The sequence below is a fragment of the Pinus tabuliformis genome, chromosome 5_1, assembly GCF_031772625.1.
Source record: "Pinus tabuliformis cultivar Carrire ecotype Pingquan chromosome 5_1, CPIR1, whole genome shotgun sequence".
Taxonomy (NCBI): Eukaryota; Viridiplantae; Streptophyta; class Pinopsida; order Pinales; family Pinaceae; genus Pinus; species Pinus tabuliformis.
Genome location: NC_142305.1, coordinates 911,246,459 through 911,263,388, shown reverse-complemented (window position 1 = coordinate 911,263,388; position 16,930 = coordinate 911,246,459). Strand labels below are relative to the sequence as shown.

At 40.0% G+C, this 16,930-nt stretch overlaps 1 protein-coding gene across 1 annotated transcript in view; it reads right to left on the bottom strand.

Moving 5' to 3' along the window:
- Positions 1-16,930, bottom strand: part of LOC149167775 (uncharacterized) — a 381,496-nt gene that overhangs the window by 212,194 nt on the left and 152,372 nt on the right. The window contains 1 exon segment of the mRNA XM_089433143.1: positions 3,880-4,024. Coding sequence (XP_089289269.1) covers positions 3,880-4,024 — 145 coding nt within the window.

Below are 16,930 nucleotides of genomic sequence, written 5' to 3'. Positions count from 1 at the left end.
ATCCCTCTCTAGAGGGCATGTTGACTAATGAGCTTAGTGATCTTGATCATGACAACATGGATGTTGATGAGTGACATGGCTTGAGGAAGCACAATCAAATATATTGAGACTTGTTCATTGTTTAGTTTCACTTTTTTTTGGAATTTTCTATTTCATGTGTGGAAATGCCTTAAGGAAAATTTTAAATGTAGTATAACAATGGAGTCTCGAACATATAATATATATCTATTATCACGATTCATATCTCTCTACTTGATACTAAATTTGAAATTTCAATGTGAATGTTCAATGTTTTATTTTTCATGTTATAAATTGGAAGATTTCAAAATTAAAAATTTCATAATTTGAATTTCAAAAATTCAAATTTCATATATATTATAATTTATATAATATAGTATATAGTACATACCCTTGACGAACCCACACACCTTGTTTCAAAAAGTGACACACCCATCCCCATACCCGTACTTATACCTATACCCGAACTTGCGTTCCCTGGAACTTAGATTCAATCAAAACTGTCAACTTGCTTCAAGATGGAGATGATTGTGATAAATTGTCAAGATGGCTTGTGAACAATTCACAATATTGAAATCATTATGCTAACTTTAAGATTATTGAATTAATATCATGGTCCCTCTTATTAGTAATGACCATGATAGGATTCATAATGTGTTCAAACTTAACTAACCACCATAGTGCATCTCATATATGGCTCATGACATTATGCATTCAAATAAACAACAAAGTGCATGGAGTTTGAAGTTCCCTTCACGATTTACAAGTGGGGTTGAAACCATTTGCAGGGAAGTAATAAAAGTGAAATATTAAATGGTTCAAGTTTGGTTTAAGTGGAATGGTTGAGTATCATCAAACTATCAATGGACCAAATGTATTTATGCAATGTCAAGCCAACCTACGAACATTAGGTGTCAAGTCAAACAAAAATATTAAGTTCCTTAATGACAGAATGGTCGTGAAAAATTGTTGGGATGGTTTTTGAACAATTCTTAATATTGAGAACATTAGGCTATGTGTAAGATTGAAGAATCAAAATCATAGGCACAATAGGTAGCTATATTGTTTATGTGATTGGAAATCACCCTCATAGGATTTCCCCAACATCAATAATGCATTCCAAATTTGATCAACCATCATAGGGAATCTCATATATCGCTCATGGCATTATGCATTCACAACAAGGCCACATAGTTGGTAGCCTCGTCTGCATAAACACAATTCTAACACCATAGTCAATAACAAGTTCACAACCATACTCGAACATGAAAATAGATTATCAATATTTAAACATAACAAATACCATATGCAACCAATATGAGGCAGAGAGAGAAGTTTGATTTTGCAAGGTGACAGAGGCCAAATGAATGGAAGTATCTACATTGTGAACATCATGGCATTGAACGCACACGCACCCTTGCAAGATGAGAACAGAATTGTGTTGAAAGAACTTGTAGCCAATCCCCATTATTTGCAACATCACAAGATAAACAAACCATAGGGGTTGTGGACTAAACATTAAATATTGCAAATAAACACAAACCATAGGGGTTGTGGTCTAAACATTAGATATTGAAGGAAAACATTCATTTTGCTGACTTGTAACTTAATATTGATCCAAAGTATGGACTATGATCACTCAAAGCACCAACTACATAACTACTTACCTAAAACCAGCAAATCAAACAATCCTCATTTCCAAGTCGAGTAAAAACCTATTTAATGTAAAAGATAAGTGTCTTCAACAAGATTGTGAATCTCCAACAAAGTGCATATATGAGGGATTAGTTTGCTTTCAATTAATGTATGCCATTTTCTTTATGAGGTCATTCCTACATGACGAAAAATACCCATTTTTTTACATTCGTGAGAAGATGTAAGCATCTTCCAACCCTCCACAATTCCCCTAAGATCTTTTGGTGCACCTTCCACCCTAAGAAAGCCCCGACCCAAAATAATAATTGACTATCATTTTTGGGTCTCTATTACACCTCCCTTTATTCCCTGTCCAATTCTTCGTAATTATTTCGCATCTTCCAATCTAATGTCACTTATTAGGAACTTAATTTGTTACTCATTAAAGGAGCTCGGTAGTCTAATTACTGAGCATGTGAATAAAAGTGCATCAAGCCTAATGTATCTATGACACCAATTTTAATATCATCTATTATTACCCCATCCCTCGTGTCTTGTTTGTGTTCATCCTCCTAAAGGTTTTGCATGGTATCAGACCAACAACACTCGAGCAAGTTATTGAAATCCCAGTAAAGATTTGTATCAATATAAAGGAGAAGAGACCCACCCTGCAAGTGCCTTGGATTCTATGCTATATATTGATGATCTCAAAGAGGGAAGGAGATCACATACATTCCAAGGAGAGAGAACATTCATAAGGCCAGTTTATTGCATCTTTTAAAAATTTAGTGTAGCAAAAGAACAAAATCAAAAGCTTTAGAATTTCAAGAAAGAGGTTGGAAAAGATTGAGAGAGAACAACAATCCCCAACAAAGGACATGGCCATCGAAGCACTAGTGTATTGAACACATTGAGTGTGGTGTTATCTTTATATCTTATAGAGATAACGGAGGCATGTAGAGTTAGAGGCAAACTAGAAAGATGGCAGACAAGGGCATTGAAATATTTGTTAGTCTATATGTAGATGTTAAGTGATCAATATTACTATTAGTTTCATGTGTTGGTGACTATAGGACAGGGTAATCTAACTATCAAGCACATGAATAAAAGTGGATCAAGCATCATATATCTAGAAATCTCATTTTTATAGATTTTATTATTCCCAATATCTCTCATATATTTTCTCTTATGTGGATCCTCCCAAAATTCTACAACCATCACTTTCCTATGTTAAGAGAAGCAACTAAAGAACAAATCATGGAGTATTTTTCTTGAAATGTATTTTTGAGTTACTCATTGTCTTCTCTACATAGTTTCTTGTCTAATAATAAAACATATGAAGAAAACAAATGGCTGGCCTAGTTCAATTTTCACACATGAACTACTAATTATTAAGGTCTCAATGATGGTTTAGATCATAGACATCTCTAACAAAGGGAGAAAATGAGTACCATGTATTGTCAAATTCTTTTCTTCACTATGTTGCACAAAGTGGGAGTATGACAAAAGTTTGTGATATGGGTACGGGTCTTAGAAATAGAAGTTTCAATATCCCAAGATATAGGAAAATGTACGAAATTAAAAATGAATGTATAACAAAAAATAGAAAAACTTACAAAGGTATGGAAACTCTTAAAAGACATTATAGCCACCACTATTAAAAAATGTTTTCATAATTTATGTTCTCTTCTATGAAGACGTGACGTGGTCAAGGAGCAAGTGTCCGATCATTCACAACCGAATCCTAAATGAAGAGGCTACTCAAAATTTATTTGTCACATAAAATTCATTACTAAGACTCTTAACAAAGAGCTAGCCTTTATATTCAGCATCTCTTGCACATTTCAAATGATGTTCTTATTCAACTACACTACATTAAATGCAATATACCAAATGATTTAAACTTGACTTCAAGCTAGCTAAGGTTTCTTCATGATAATTTTAGGCTCAAGGCAAACAATCATTTCCTAGATACCGACTGATTTGCAAACCCAAAACCTAGGAGGTTGCAACAAGAGCATTTATCTATGGGTCTACATTAATTGTAAAGCTCTGAACCAAATCTATCAATTCATGTCAAGGTTGCAAATGGACCAAATACTCTGGGAAAAGGACAGGAAATTAATGACTTTTCCCTTTGTAATATGTAAATTCAATATCTTGTACGTGACAATGCTTATACATCAAAAACAAATGAAATAAAAATAAGTAGAAAAATTTATGGACCTGAAAAGGGCTTCTTTACACTTTCTGTCACACCAGCAGCAGCCTCAGCATATTCCAGCTCTTCATCACTATCTTCTTCTGTAGGCTGAGGTGTTAAAGATATTTTGGAGTACGATGGAACGGTAAAGTTCTGCCCAATAACAACCTGAGAAACATGTTCTGTTAGAAGGCTAAGTTATAAATAGAGAACCAAAACTGTTCATAGTACATACAAATCTACCATCTAGGTTGATCCTAAAGAAAAGAATAATTCCATCATATTAGCCTTATACTTCTGAAATCAATCAGTCAAATAGATTAACAAACTCAAATAATTCATATATAAATAATGTTATACTGCAAGTAATTAAAGATTGTAATGGACAGGAAAGGTATAGGAAGAACCAGCTTTTTGAAAGTATATGTTGTAATCTTCTAGATTATACAAGCATTCAAGAAGAGAGACAATATTAGGTCAAACATAACTCAAGAAAGAACAGAAAATTTAGGGAACGATAACCAACCAAGTTATCATTCATCCTTCAAGAGTATTTACTATGAAAGTCTATAGTATATACTATATACAATCATATGGATAGATCTGTATAGTCGTACAGAAGCCCGTACAGTCATAAGGACAGGCCATTGAGGCTATCCAGTAGGCCATACAACAGCTTTACATTGTTTCTAGTTTTTTTCTAGCACGTCATACTTTCTCAAGCAGGCCATACAACATCAGTTCATGGTGTTTTTTGGTATCTATGCAGTGTTATTTTTTTCTACCAACTTGTGGAGATTTCCTTGTAAATTTTTCGAAGGAATGAAAAGCTAATCTGAAGGAGTAATCACCTATGTATGGGTGAAATTGCTTTTATTCTTCCACTATTTAATTTTTAGCTGTTGTGTGATGCTAGGGCCTGAAATTTAATTTCAGCATTAACTAAATTCAGCAATCTACTTGTTTGATTGAGATAATAAGGACATTGGTCAATTAGGGCTTGACATTTTCACATTTATTGCATGGACAATTCAGATGCACTTGGCACCTTTAACCTTCATTGGAGAATGCCCACACATTTTTGACTCGGTGTGTATATATTATTTTATTTGGGATAGCTATGTAGGTTGTTATTGGGAGGTGTGTGGTGTTACACACCAAATGTGGGTGACCCCTAGGGAAAGCTTTTCTCATATTTATCTCTTCCAGCCAGCAGCCCCTAAGAGCCACTTTGTAGCCGATGTGATGTGCCACTCATATGTCCGCCCCCTGCATCAGTCATTTTTTCTCCTCGCCCATTTGTCAAGAGCACATGTTGGAAGGTGGGCTTTTGATCAAAAGGTACTTTATTCATTTTGCAATCAGGTGCTTATGCTTGTTTGTATTTGGGCATCCTAACATGGATTATGGGGTAACTTGGAAGAAAGAATGGTCTTGGTCGTAGTCTTGTTCCCTCACCTTAAATGGGGGGTTAATTTTCAATCCTAGTCCAGTGGGACCTCCCCTAATGGCCCATGGCTTTAGGAAGGGGCACTACTTGGGAAGCCATGATTGAGATAGCATAGCCCCATCTATCCCTATTCCATACTTACCACTTTCCATCTTACATTATAAGCCCTTATTCCACCTCCCTTCTTCGAGTTCAACTAACCATTGGTTCATTGGGATTTGGCACCCACACATCCTCATACCTAGGTAGGGTCTGGAAATGCACCTTGGGAGGTTGATGCAGCTAAAAGAAAAGGAAAAAGCATATAATGGCCACAAGAAAAACAAAAGAAAAATCAAAATGCAAAAGATGGTCAGGACTTACAAATTAGCAACCAATGTTGCCCAATCTCATAGAAGACAAGGAACTGTTGCATGTCCCAACCCCTCATGGGCGATGAACTGCCCCATCCTAAGGGAGGTAATAGTTGTTATACATCATAAAAAGCAAGCTCTCATTCTTCGAGCTACGAAAAATAATAAAAAGAAAAATCAAGAAAAAGTAAAATACAATATAGAGGGATGGAAAAACAAAGGTCAAGGTAACTCATGCATCCACGATTGCTCCCTCCTCACATCTATATACCCAAAATAAGGCATTCCATCATAGTCGGTCCCTTTGACCATAGAACTTGGCCATGGAGTTCTTTCCCCTTCGTTCCATCATTATTCACATGGCACCTATCAATTGGAGGGTGTACCAAGGACATGTCACTTGCCTTTGGGGGTTGGGAACACCTAATAGGGTTGTCTATTAGCCACTCCTACCTAGGGAGGTAACACCATTACGTGACTAAGGCACCAATTTTTGAAGAGAGGCCACATATGAAGTGTTATTATGCCCATTTCTTTCAAGCTTGGTTCACATAGATGCAATAATGATTAATGTACTTGATGATGAAATTTGTGGCAACGGATATTGTGTGTAATTGGCAGGTGGTTCCATCTATAGGTCTAGGCAACTGAACTGGGGTCTAGGACCTCTAGAGGGACATATTGACACGTGTAGGTGAAGCGTTGAGAGCCATGGGACCTAGGACAGTTATAGAGCATCATTCATAACCATGGGAAAATTCAGCCCCCACAACATTCCTGCATTTCCTTTATTATTCATGGGATGATGCACCTGGACTAGCATGCCCCCAGCTGGCTTAGCGGTAATTATATGGTATGGTAGTTGATCCAGGGCCCAAATGAGGTTTGTCTCACGCCTTGAGACATGCAAGGGCTAGCACCATTTTAAGTGCCCTCAACGTTGGAGTGAATTCAGGCCTATTCATCACTTGGAAACCCATGAGACCCTGTTTTATGCCCCAAATGTAGAAATTTTTGTTTTCCCACCCCGGTTTTCAGTTTCTCCTTATTTCTCCCATGTAGTTAAATGCCCATTCCCATAACCATACATTTAACAGACTGAAAAAAATAAATATTGCTGAAAACACAAATTCTGGAAATTTTTCAGAATGCTGGAAATTGCAGAATTAAAAATCAGCAAAAAAAAACAGCCATTAAAACACATTAAAACAGTGATATTTTTGGTCAACTTGACCCTGGAAAAACCCCCTACAACTCTTGGGGAAAACCAGTTTCAGAGCTCTTCTTTATTTCTGAAAATTGCCTTTTTACAGTGAGAATTATTCAGCAAAAAATCAGCAAGCAAATTTACAACTTATCTCATTTTCCGTGCCTCACAGCAATCTGGAAATTACAGCAAACAGGACAACAATAAATGTTGTACGGCCTCCGTTTTGTGTGCAGAAAAATCAGCAAACTGCTCCTCGATTTTTGTGCAAAAATCTGCTTTTCACTGTGCTGAATCAGCTGTACAAATCTGCTCAACTGCTGCCTTGGAATGTGTGCCAAGCTGTTGTCTCCTTCTCCTCCCTGCTCAGAAATCTCTCTTGCTCTCTTGCTCTCCTTCTCCCAATCTGCTCATGAAAGAATGAATGACCTTTTCCTCATTTTCCTCCTTTAATATAACTCCAAGTGACTTTTGGGTGATCCAAGTGACTTTTGGGTGATCTCTAAATCCAATGGCTGAAATAGATTTAGATCAATGGCTGAGATTAAATGCTCATTTAAATCTCACTTTCTATTTTTTAATTCACCCCACTTTAATAAAGACCCACTTAGTCATTTATTTCCAAAGTCACTTTTCCTTTCTAATTTTTCATTTACTTTATAAAAGTTACTTTAAAATTAGACTTAGTAACTTTATCACTTAAAGTCACTTTTAAATTAGATTTAACTTTATAAAATTATAAAGTCACTTTAGGAGAAAAATTAAATTCTTTTGGACACTTTTCCCTAGGCCAAAGATCAAAGCCTAAGGGAACCACCTGTCCTCCGATACCAAATTTCAACACTCCCTCTTACCGAGGAAGGTGTTCCTCACCACACCCATCTTGTCTCTGAAGTAGACATGCTTGCCCCGTGGTAAGGCTTTGGTAAGAATATCTGCAACCTGCTCATCAGTGGAAATATACTCAAGTTTCACAACTCCCTTCTGAACATAGTCTCTGATGAAATGATATCTGATCCCGATATGCTTTGACCTGTCATGAAATACTGGATTCTCCGTGAGTTTAATGCAACTCTGATTATCACAGTAAATCACTGAAGGTCTCAACGGCTGACCAAATAAGCCAAACAACATCTTGCGAAGCCAGATGGCCTCACAACTAGCTAGACTGGCTGCCATATACTCTGCTTCCGCTGAACTCAATGCTACTGACTGCTGCTTCCGGCTGAACCATGACACTACTGCTGAACCCAACCCAAAACAACACCCTGAAGTGCTCTTCCTATCAGAAGCACAACCTGCCCAATCAGAATCAGTGTATCCTGCCAATCTCACTCCATCTCCCTGCCTGTAGTCCAGACCATAATCCACTGTCCCCTGCAAGTACCGCAAAATGTGTTTTGCAGCCACCCAGTGATCCTTCCTAGGCTCACACATAAACTGACTCATCGTGTTGACTGCAAAACAGATATCTGGTCTATTGTTGACCAAATACATCAAGGAACCAATCAGCTGCCTGTACAATGTGGGATCCACCAACTCGGAATCCGAAGCATGAAGCTTCTTCCAGTTGGTGATCATCGGTGTCGACATGGGTCTACAATCCTCCATGTGGAATCCGCTAAGGATGTCCACAATATACTTCCCCTGCCCCAGGAAGAAATGCCCCTCCTCCTGCCACACCTCCAAACCCAAAAAGTAATGCATCAGGCCGATGTCCTTCATCTCAAACTCCGCCGCAAGATCTCTCTTGCAGTGCTCTATGAGTCTCTCTGCACCTGTAATGATCAAGTCATCCACATACAGCTCCAGAATGAGAGGCTCCTCACCAATCACAATAAAGTAAAGGTTCGGATCTGCCTCACTCTTTGTGAAACCCATCCCCTGCAAGTATGTATCTATCCTGGAGTACCAAGCTCTGGGAGCTTGCTTCAGGCCATAAAGGGCCTTCTTCAGTCTGCACACATGGGACTCCTTCCCATGCACCTCAAAGCCCTGTGGCTGCTCAATGTACACCTCCTCCTGTATGAAGCCATTGAGAAATGCGGTCTTCACATCCATCTGGTGGATCTTCCAACCCATCTCTGCTGCTATCGATATAATGGAGCGGATCGAAGTATATTGAGCCACGGGAGCGAAGGTCTCATCATAATCAACTCCCTCTACCTGGGAGAACCCTCCAGCCACAAACCTCGCTTTGAATTTCTCAATGCTGCCATCTGCAGCATGCTTTACCTTGTAAAGCCATCTGGAAGTAACCACGGATTTGCCCTCAGGCCTCGGCACCACCTCCCAAACATCATTCTTTATGATAGAAGAATACTCCTCCTGCATGGCCTCTCTCCAGACCTGCTGGCTAGCTGCCTCCTCATAGCTAGAAGGCTCAGAGTCAAGGATGCTGGTAACCATCGCCATATAACTATAAAACCTCTCAGGTGGTCTACTCTCTCTGACCGGCCTCTTTGGCTTAGCAACAGATGTGGCATCTCTCAAGGTGTCCTGAAGCCACTTGGGCTTCCTCTTCCCTGAGCGCACTTCTCCCACCGGAGAATGAAACTCCTCCTCATCATCATCAGTAGCCTGAACTCCTGACTGTCTGTCTGCTATCCTCCTGCCTGCACCTAAACCTGTAGAAGCTGAGGTACCGTGTGAACTGTCCATCAGTGGACTCCCTAGTGAACTGCTCTGTGAACTGCTCTGCATGCTGCCCGGAGCACCACCCCTCTGGCTCGATGAGCCACTGCTCACTGACGGACTTGACATCCTCATAGATGTACCTCCTGATCCTTCTGATCCCTACCCACTGGATCCCTGCGACTGACTCAACTGCTGCTGAGGGTCTGGCTGATCCAGATACTCTAACTCCCGTGACCTCCTAAAGGCCCTGTCCTCCTCGAACTTCACATCCCGTCTGACAACAACTCTCCTCTGTGCAGGAATGTAAATCTGAAAGGCCTTTGAGGTCTCACTGTAGCCCACAAAGATACCCTTCTCTGCGGTGGGCTCTAGTTTGGTCCTCTTCTCCTTGGGTATATAGGAGTATGTTATGCATCCAAAGATATGAAGATGACCAATATCAGGCTTCTTCCCAGAGAAAGCCTCCTCCGGAGTCATGTGCCCCAAGGCACGATGCGGACTCCTGTTCTGCAAGTAAACAGCTGTGTTGCAGGCTTCTGCCCACAAGAACAATGGCAACCCCTGATCATGTAACATGGCTTTGGCAACCCCTATGATGGATCTGTTCTTCCTCTCCGCAACCCTGTTCTGTTGGGGGTTGTAAGGAACAGTGAACTCCCTCCTAATGCCTGCCTCCGCACAATAGTCAACAAACTCTCCAAGGGTGTACTCTCCTCCATTGTCCAACCTCAAGGACTTGATCTTTCGACCTGTCTGAGTCTCCACAAGAGCTCTGAACTCCTGAAACCGCTTGAAGACCTCACTCTTGGTCTTCAAAAAATAAATCCAAGTCCTCCTGGAGTGATCATCAATGAATAACACATAGTACTCATATCCACTCAAGGAAACATGAGACATCCGACCGCTCACATCGGAATGAATCAAATCAAGTATCCTCGTCGCTCTGTTGTCACTGCTGGGAAAAGGGGATTTGGCAAACTTGCCCATCGCACAACCTCTGCAAGTATCAAAGTGATCAGTACTGAAATTTGGCACACCTGTAGTGATCTCCAGCAATGTCCTCAAGGCTCCATGATACATATGTCCCATCCTGCGGTGCCAAATCTCACACAGCTCAGAACTGCTAGCTCTGCTGTCGGTACTACTGCTCAATGCCAAAAGGGGCTGAAATGCAAACTTGTACATCTTTGCATGGCGTACACCTATCACTCTAGCTGAATCAGCTGGAGTGCCCCTGGGATACATCAACACCTGTCCTCCCCTGAACAGTACCTCATATCCTCTGTCCTCCAAAGCTGAGACGGATATGAGGTTCTTCCTCATCCCTGGCACATAAAGAACATCTGACACTTTCAAGGGAGGTCTGGACTCCCTCTGAAATGTCAGTGTACCCACCCCGACTGCTCTAACAACTCTGTCATCACCGAGTACTACCTCAATATCAGTGCCACTCTCTGAATGCTCTGAGAAGTACTCCCGAACTCTTGTCATGTGACGTGAAGCCCCACTGTCCACATACCAGATACCTGAAGATGCTCCGCTAATCGAGGGAAAAGCATGCTCCCTCTGAACCTGTGTGGCAGGTGATCCTGCACTAGAGGACTCACACGTAGTGAACGCAAACTCTCGGTCAAAACGACCAGCAAAGTCCTCAATCTCTGCTGAAGCTGCCACATCCTGGTTCTTCCCCTTCTTCTTCTTCTTCTCCGGACACACAACTGCATAGTGTCCCATCTTTTGACAATTCCAACACTTCACCTTAGAATAGTCCTTCTGTGTGTTCCCCTGTTTACCTTTACCTTTGCCTTTGCCCCCACCACTGCTTGTGGAAGCCTGCTTCTTCCCTTTGCCTTTCTTGCCTCCTGCCACCAGTGCTACATCCTCATCCTGCTCAACTGGCTTGGCTGCCCCAAGCTGACCTTTCCTGATCTCTGTCTGAATGCAATCATCCCAAAACCTCTCCCATGTGGGAAGGGTCTCACGTGCACAAACCCCATCAGCAAAGTTCAACCATGAACGGGGGAGGCCATTCACTGCAATCCGCACCAACTCAGTGGGTGGAATGGCCTCTCCAATCGCTGCCAACTCATCTCTCACATTAGTAATCTTTGTGAGATATCCAGCTGCACTATCATTACCCATCTTAATGTTCTTCAGCTTCTCCTTCAGGACCATCTTCCGGTTCTCATTGGTACTCTGGTAGAGATTGGACAATGTTGTCCACATCTCATGGGCATTGCTCTTTCCTCTCACATGAGGAATGCAATGGTCTTTGATTCCGTCTAGAATCAGCCTCTTACCCTTATTGTTCTTCTTTTTATACTCAGCGAACTGAGTAACATCAGTGGACACAACAACAGGGTTCTGTGCGGTATGCACCATGATATCTCAGACTTCTGCCTCCTCAAAGATACTCTGCATTCTCTCCTTCCAAACACTGTAATTTGTATGCCCATCCAACCTATCCTCCACCCTCAATCCCAATGACATCCTGTTGTCCTAAAACTGAAAAATAGCACTGCTGTAGTAAAGATAAAACTGTTGTTTATGAAAAAATCAGCTTGCTGGAATTTTCTGAGTGAAAAATCAGCAACTGTAATTTTTCCTTTTGCTGTCCCAAACTGCCCTTCAGCACTCAAGCTCTAATACCATGTAGAAATTTCTGTTTTCCCACCCCGGTTTTCAGTTTCTCCTTATTTCTCCCATGTAGTTAAATGCCCATTCCCATAACCATACATTTAACAGACTGAAAAAAAAAAAATATTGCTGAAAACACAAATTCTGGAAATTTTTCAGAATGCTGGAAATTGCAGAATTAAAAATCAACAAAAAAAAACAGTCATTAAAACACTGATATTTTTGGTCAACTTGACCCTGGAAAAACCCCCTACAACTCTTGGGGAAAACCAGTTTCAGAGCTCTTCTTTATTTCTGAAAATTGCCTTTTTACAGTGAGAATTATTCAGCAAAAAATCAGCAAGCAAATTTACAACTTATCTCCTTTCCCGTGCCTCACAGCAATCTGGAAATTATAGCAAACAGGACAGCAATAAATGTTGTACGGCCTCCGTTTTGTGTGCAGAAAAATCAGCAAACTGCTCCTCGATTTTTGTGCAAAAATCTGCTTTTCACTATGCGCTGAATCAGCGGTACAAATCTGCTCAACTGCTGCCTTGGAATGTGTGCCAAGCTGCTGTCTCCTTCTCCTCCCTGCTCAGAAATCTCTCTTGCTCTCTTGCTCTCCTTCTCCCAATCTGCTCATGAAAGAATGAATGACCTTTTCCTCCTTTTCCTCCTTTAATATAACTCCAAGTGACTTTTGGGTGATCCAAGTGACTTTTGGGTGATCTCTAAATCCAATGGCTGAAATAGATTTAGATCAATGGCTGAGATTAAATGCTCATTTAAATCTCACTTTCTATTTTTTAATTCACCCCACTTTAATAAAGACCCACTTAGTCATTTATTTCCAAAGTCACTTTTCCTTTCTAATTTTTCATTTACTTTATAAAAGTTACTTTAAAATTAGACTTAGTAACTTTATCACTTAAAGTCACTTTTAAATTAGATTTAACTTTATAAAATTATAAAGTCACTTTAGGAGAAAAATTAAATTCTTTTGGACACTTTTCCCTAGGCCAAAGATCAAAGCCTAAGGGAACCACCTGTCCTCGGGTACCAAATTTCAACACCAAACCCAAATTTGGGGGCTACACGCTGATTTGCAAAGAAATCTAGGGGCCAATCCCTAGGCCTTGATTTTAGGAGCCCTTTACACATGTAATGGCACTAGAGGTGCTCAATGCATGTCCTAGAAGGGCCTATGATAACATGATGTCAGCATTTCGGCCCTCTTATCGAAGATTTTATTATGTTTTCCATTGGCTACAAGGTCGGCATATGACCATGGTTAGCTTTGCCCATTATTTTATGATTTTGGGGGCTTGTAGGCTAAATTAGACATTAGTAGGACATATATATATTAAAGATCATTTCATTTGATCTTTCATCATGTCATCACTTGGAATTTTCAGCCCTCTTGAGCAATTCACATTTTTCTCTTTTGGAGGATTTGGAGTAATCTTTGTTGAGAAATCTAAGGCATAGCAATTACGAAATTTCTCTTCTACAGATAACTGCTTGTGAATGATTTTTACTTCTTTTGATTAGGATCTTCTCTTTGCTTAGATTATTATTGTGTTCTTCTTCATTAAACAGTTACCAATGTATTAAACAATAAAGAGACGAGAGACACAGAATGAAGGCGATCAGCCAGGGCCAAAACCTCTCCAACTTGAGAGGAAAACCCAAACGAAGTTTTCTTCTTATAGAGACTTTAATTGACGAATACCAAGACCAAGACCCTTGACCTATTTGACCTCTCCAAGACCAAGTCACAAGTCTTTCTTGTTTAACTTCTTCTTTAAGTCAATGATAGTCAAACTTCTTCCTTCTCCCACCACTTCGACTAACCTTCAAATTTCGGTCCTTCATTCAGATCTGCACTTTTTGGCCCTTCTTTAGAAGCCCTAGATTTAATACTTGAGAGACTTTGACCTTCAAACTTCTTCGCTTGAGATGGAGACTATCCTTCCTCAAATCGGCTTGAGGATTCACTTGATTTCTTCCAAAATCTGCTTTCCCAAGATGACTGAAATGCCTCGGCCTTTTCCTGCAGTAGACATATTGAAGAAAAGGGTAACTAGGTTTGGTATTTGTCAATGTAATTTTGATCTTTGTACTTGTCAAGAAAAAGAATTATTATTTTTATAAATAATATGAATGAGTTTCTTGCTCATTCCATAGGTCTAGGAAAGTCAAAGAGTCAAAATTATATTGAAGAGCTCTACTTGAGCATCTATGTAATGAAAATGGGTCAACCTAGTGTCTAGCAGCCCTCCAAATGACAAGCACCATCCTCTCTGTCACATCGGCTTGGAAATCGAATTAAAAGGCAGTCAAGTCAGCTCAAATAATAGACACATCGGTTCAGCAATACAAGTCAGCTTATTTATGGAGACAGAACCACTATATATACCCCATTAGGGTTTGCGCAGAAGGAGGGATAGAACTCATATACATCTGAGATTTTCGGATAAGATTACAAGGTTTCAAAACTTCGCATAAACCTCTGCTACTTCGGGTATATCTGAAATTTCGTTAATAATCTCAGTGATATCTCGGACAAGTAATGGAACAGGAATCTCGGATGAAGACTATGTTGCAGTGTTACAATTGAAAAAGGAGTCTATAAGTTTTCGGATGGATATTACAGTCTCGACATAATGAGAAGGAGCAGTGATGACAGTGACAAAGATAATCACAGTCTCAACATAATGAGAAGGAGCAGTGATGATAGTGACAAGGATGATCACAGTCTCAACCTAATGATGATGGAAGGATCTCATAGTGACACACTTTATCTCGACTTACATTAAGGTGCAGTCATGATCCTATCACAGTCATGATCTCATTCTTGAAGGTTATGATCTCAATGAAGGTGCAGAGATAATCTCAGTGGTGATCTCAAGGAGCAGTCATGGTGCAGCAATGATGATCTTGGTGAAGCAGTAATGATGATGATGATCTCAGCAGTAAGAAGAGGATTGGTGTCTTGGTCTTGGAGTGGCTTGATAGGTCAAGGGTCATGGTCTTGGTGTTCATCAATTAGAATCTCTATAAGAAGAATTATGTGCGGGTTTTCCTCTCCAAGAGGGAGAGGTTTTGGCCCTGGCAGAATGCCAACTTCTTGTGTTCTTGTCTCTTTGTTTTGGTAGCAGTTTGATGAAGTAAACACACACACTCATAATAAGAAGAAGATCAAGATAAGATAAATAGTAAAATCATTTCACAAATTGTTATCAAGTATAGAAGAATCTATCTAATGCTAACTGCCCTAGATTCTTCAACAAGAGAGTCTTGCAATCTCGCATGTGTGGAGAGATTAGCCCCAAAACAGATCTAAAGAATGACTTCCCTTCTTCTTTCTTCTATGCTTGGATGGAGGCTCTTCTTGTGATCTTCGCACCTTTCCCTACTTCAGATTGCTTGACCGAATTTCTTGTCTTCAAATGGAGGCCGAGCTGCCTATCTATAATGGTTTGCCCATGAGAAATAAGTCGACTTGCCAGTTTTCTAGGCCAACATGTCATTTAGAGTAGCTTCATTATTTCATTTAAGGCCGACTTGATGGAGATGATTAAGCTTGGTCTTGGAGGGTCTCTTTGACTCTTTCAATGACTCACATATATTTGTAACATGCCCAAGAAAGGCCTTCCATACATGACATTGACTCAATAGACTTTTATGACTTAATGACAAACCTAAAGGCTCACAATGGGAACCTTAACTAAAATAAAATTCCTTGATCATGGAACCCATGATTCAAGTATTTCAAAAATAATTTTATTTTCTTCTTTACATCAATTACATAAAATCACAATTACATATATCATTATGAAGACTGAACCTAGTTACACTTTTCAACACTCCCTCTTAACTAGGGAGGTATTCATAATGGTACTTGGACATTCTCAATCTGAAGAATTCTCATAAGAGTAGAATTGGTAACCCATCTGTTAAGCATCATATCAACTAGCATTGTCACATAGCAAGGCCTTAACTAACAACTCTATCTCTCCACAAGATTAGAGTTCAATGTTGGCGAGACCAATGATGTATAGATACCCTCATCATTGTCTCTCTCGAAACATACTCCACCCAGGTTCTTAGAGTGTGTTCTACCAAGACTATTCTTATCTTGGATTCTCAGTCCTCAAAGAATATCGGTCCTCTACGACTACTCTAATCTTGGATGCCCTAACTCATCCTCAAATAGTATCGGATGCCAGATGTTTACCCGATCCTCCATTTTGTCTTCCCAAGAGAAGACAAGAATAATGTGCCAATCTCTCCCTCAACTTAGGGAGAGCATACCCATTCCAGTATCTATTCCTATAAAGGAATGTACCCAAGCTCCCTCTTAACTAGGGACTTGACCAAGCTCCCTCTTGAACAGGGACTTGCCTCCAGCAGCTCTTTAGGTGGAAATCATGGGACACCCAATTGCTCGTTCAACTCCTTCCTTTGATGTCATGAATTTCTTCTTGACTATAGAGTCTACATCTTTCAGAACTTCTTCATCCATGAGTTAGTCATGTCATCATTCCTTTCATCGAAAAGTGATCCATCAGTCCATATCAGGCCTTCCTTCATGCCATGTTGCCTTCTTAATGCCATGTTTCCTTAAGGATCCTTCATCCATATACATGGTCACTAGTGGTGGAAGATATCCACAGCCCTTCCCTTGGCAACCCCTCATAATCCCATCCAAATATTTGTTCACAAACAAGAAAATGAACACTAAATCAAAATTACCTTTGTGATGGTCTTTCATCATGACATCTTTCTGTTTGCATCAGCATCCT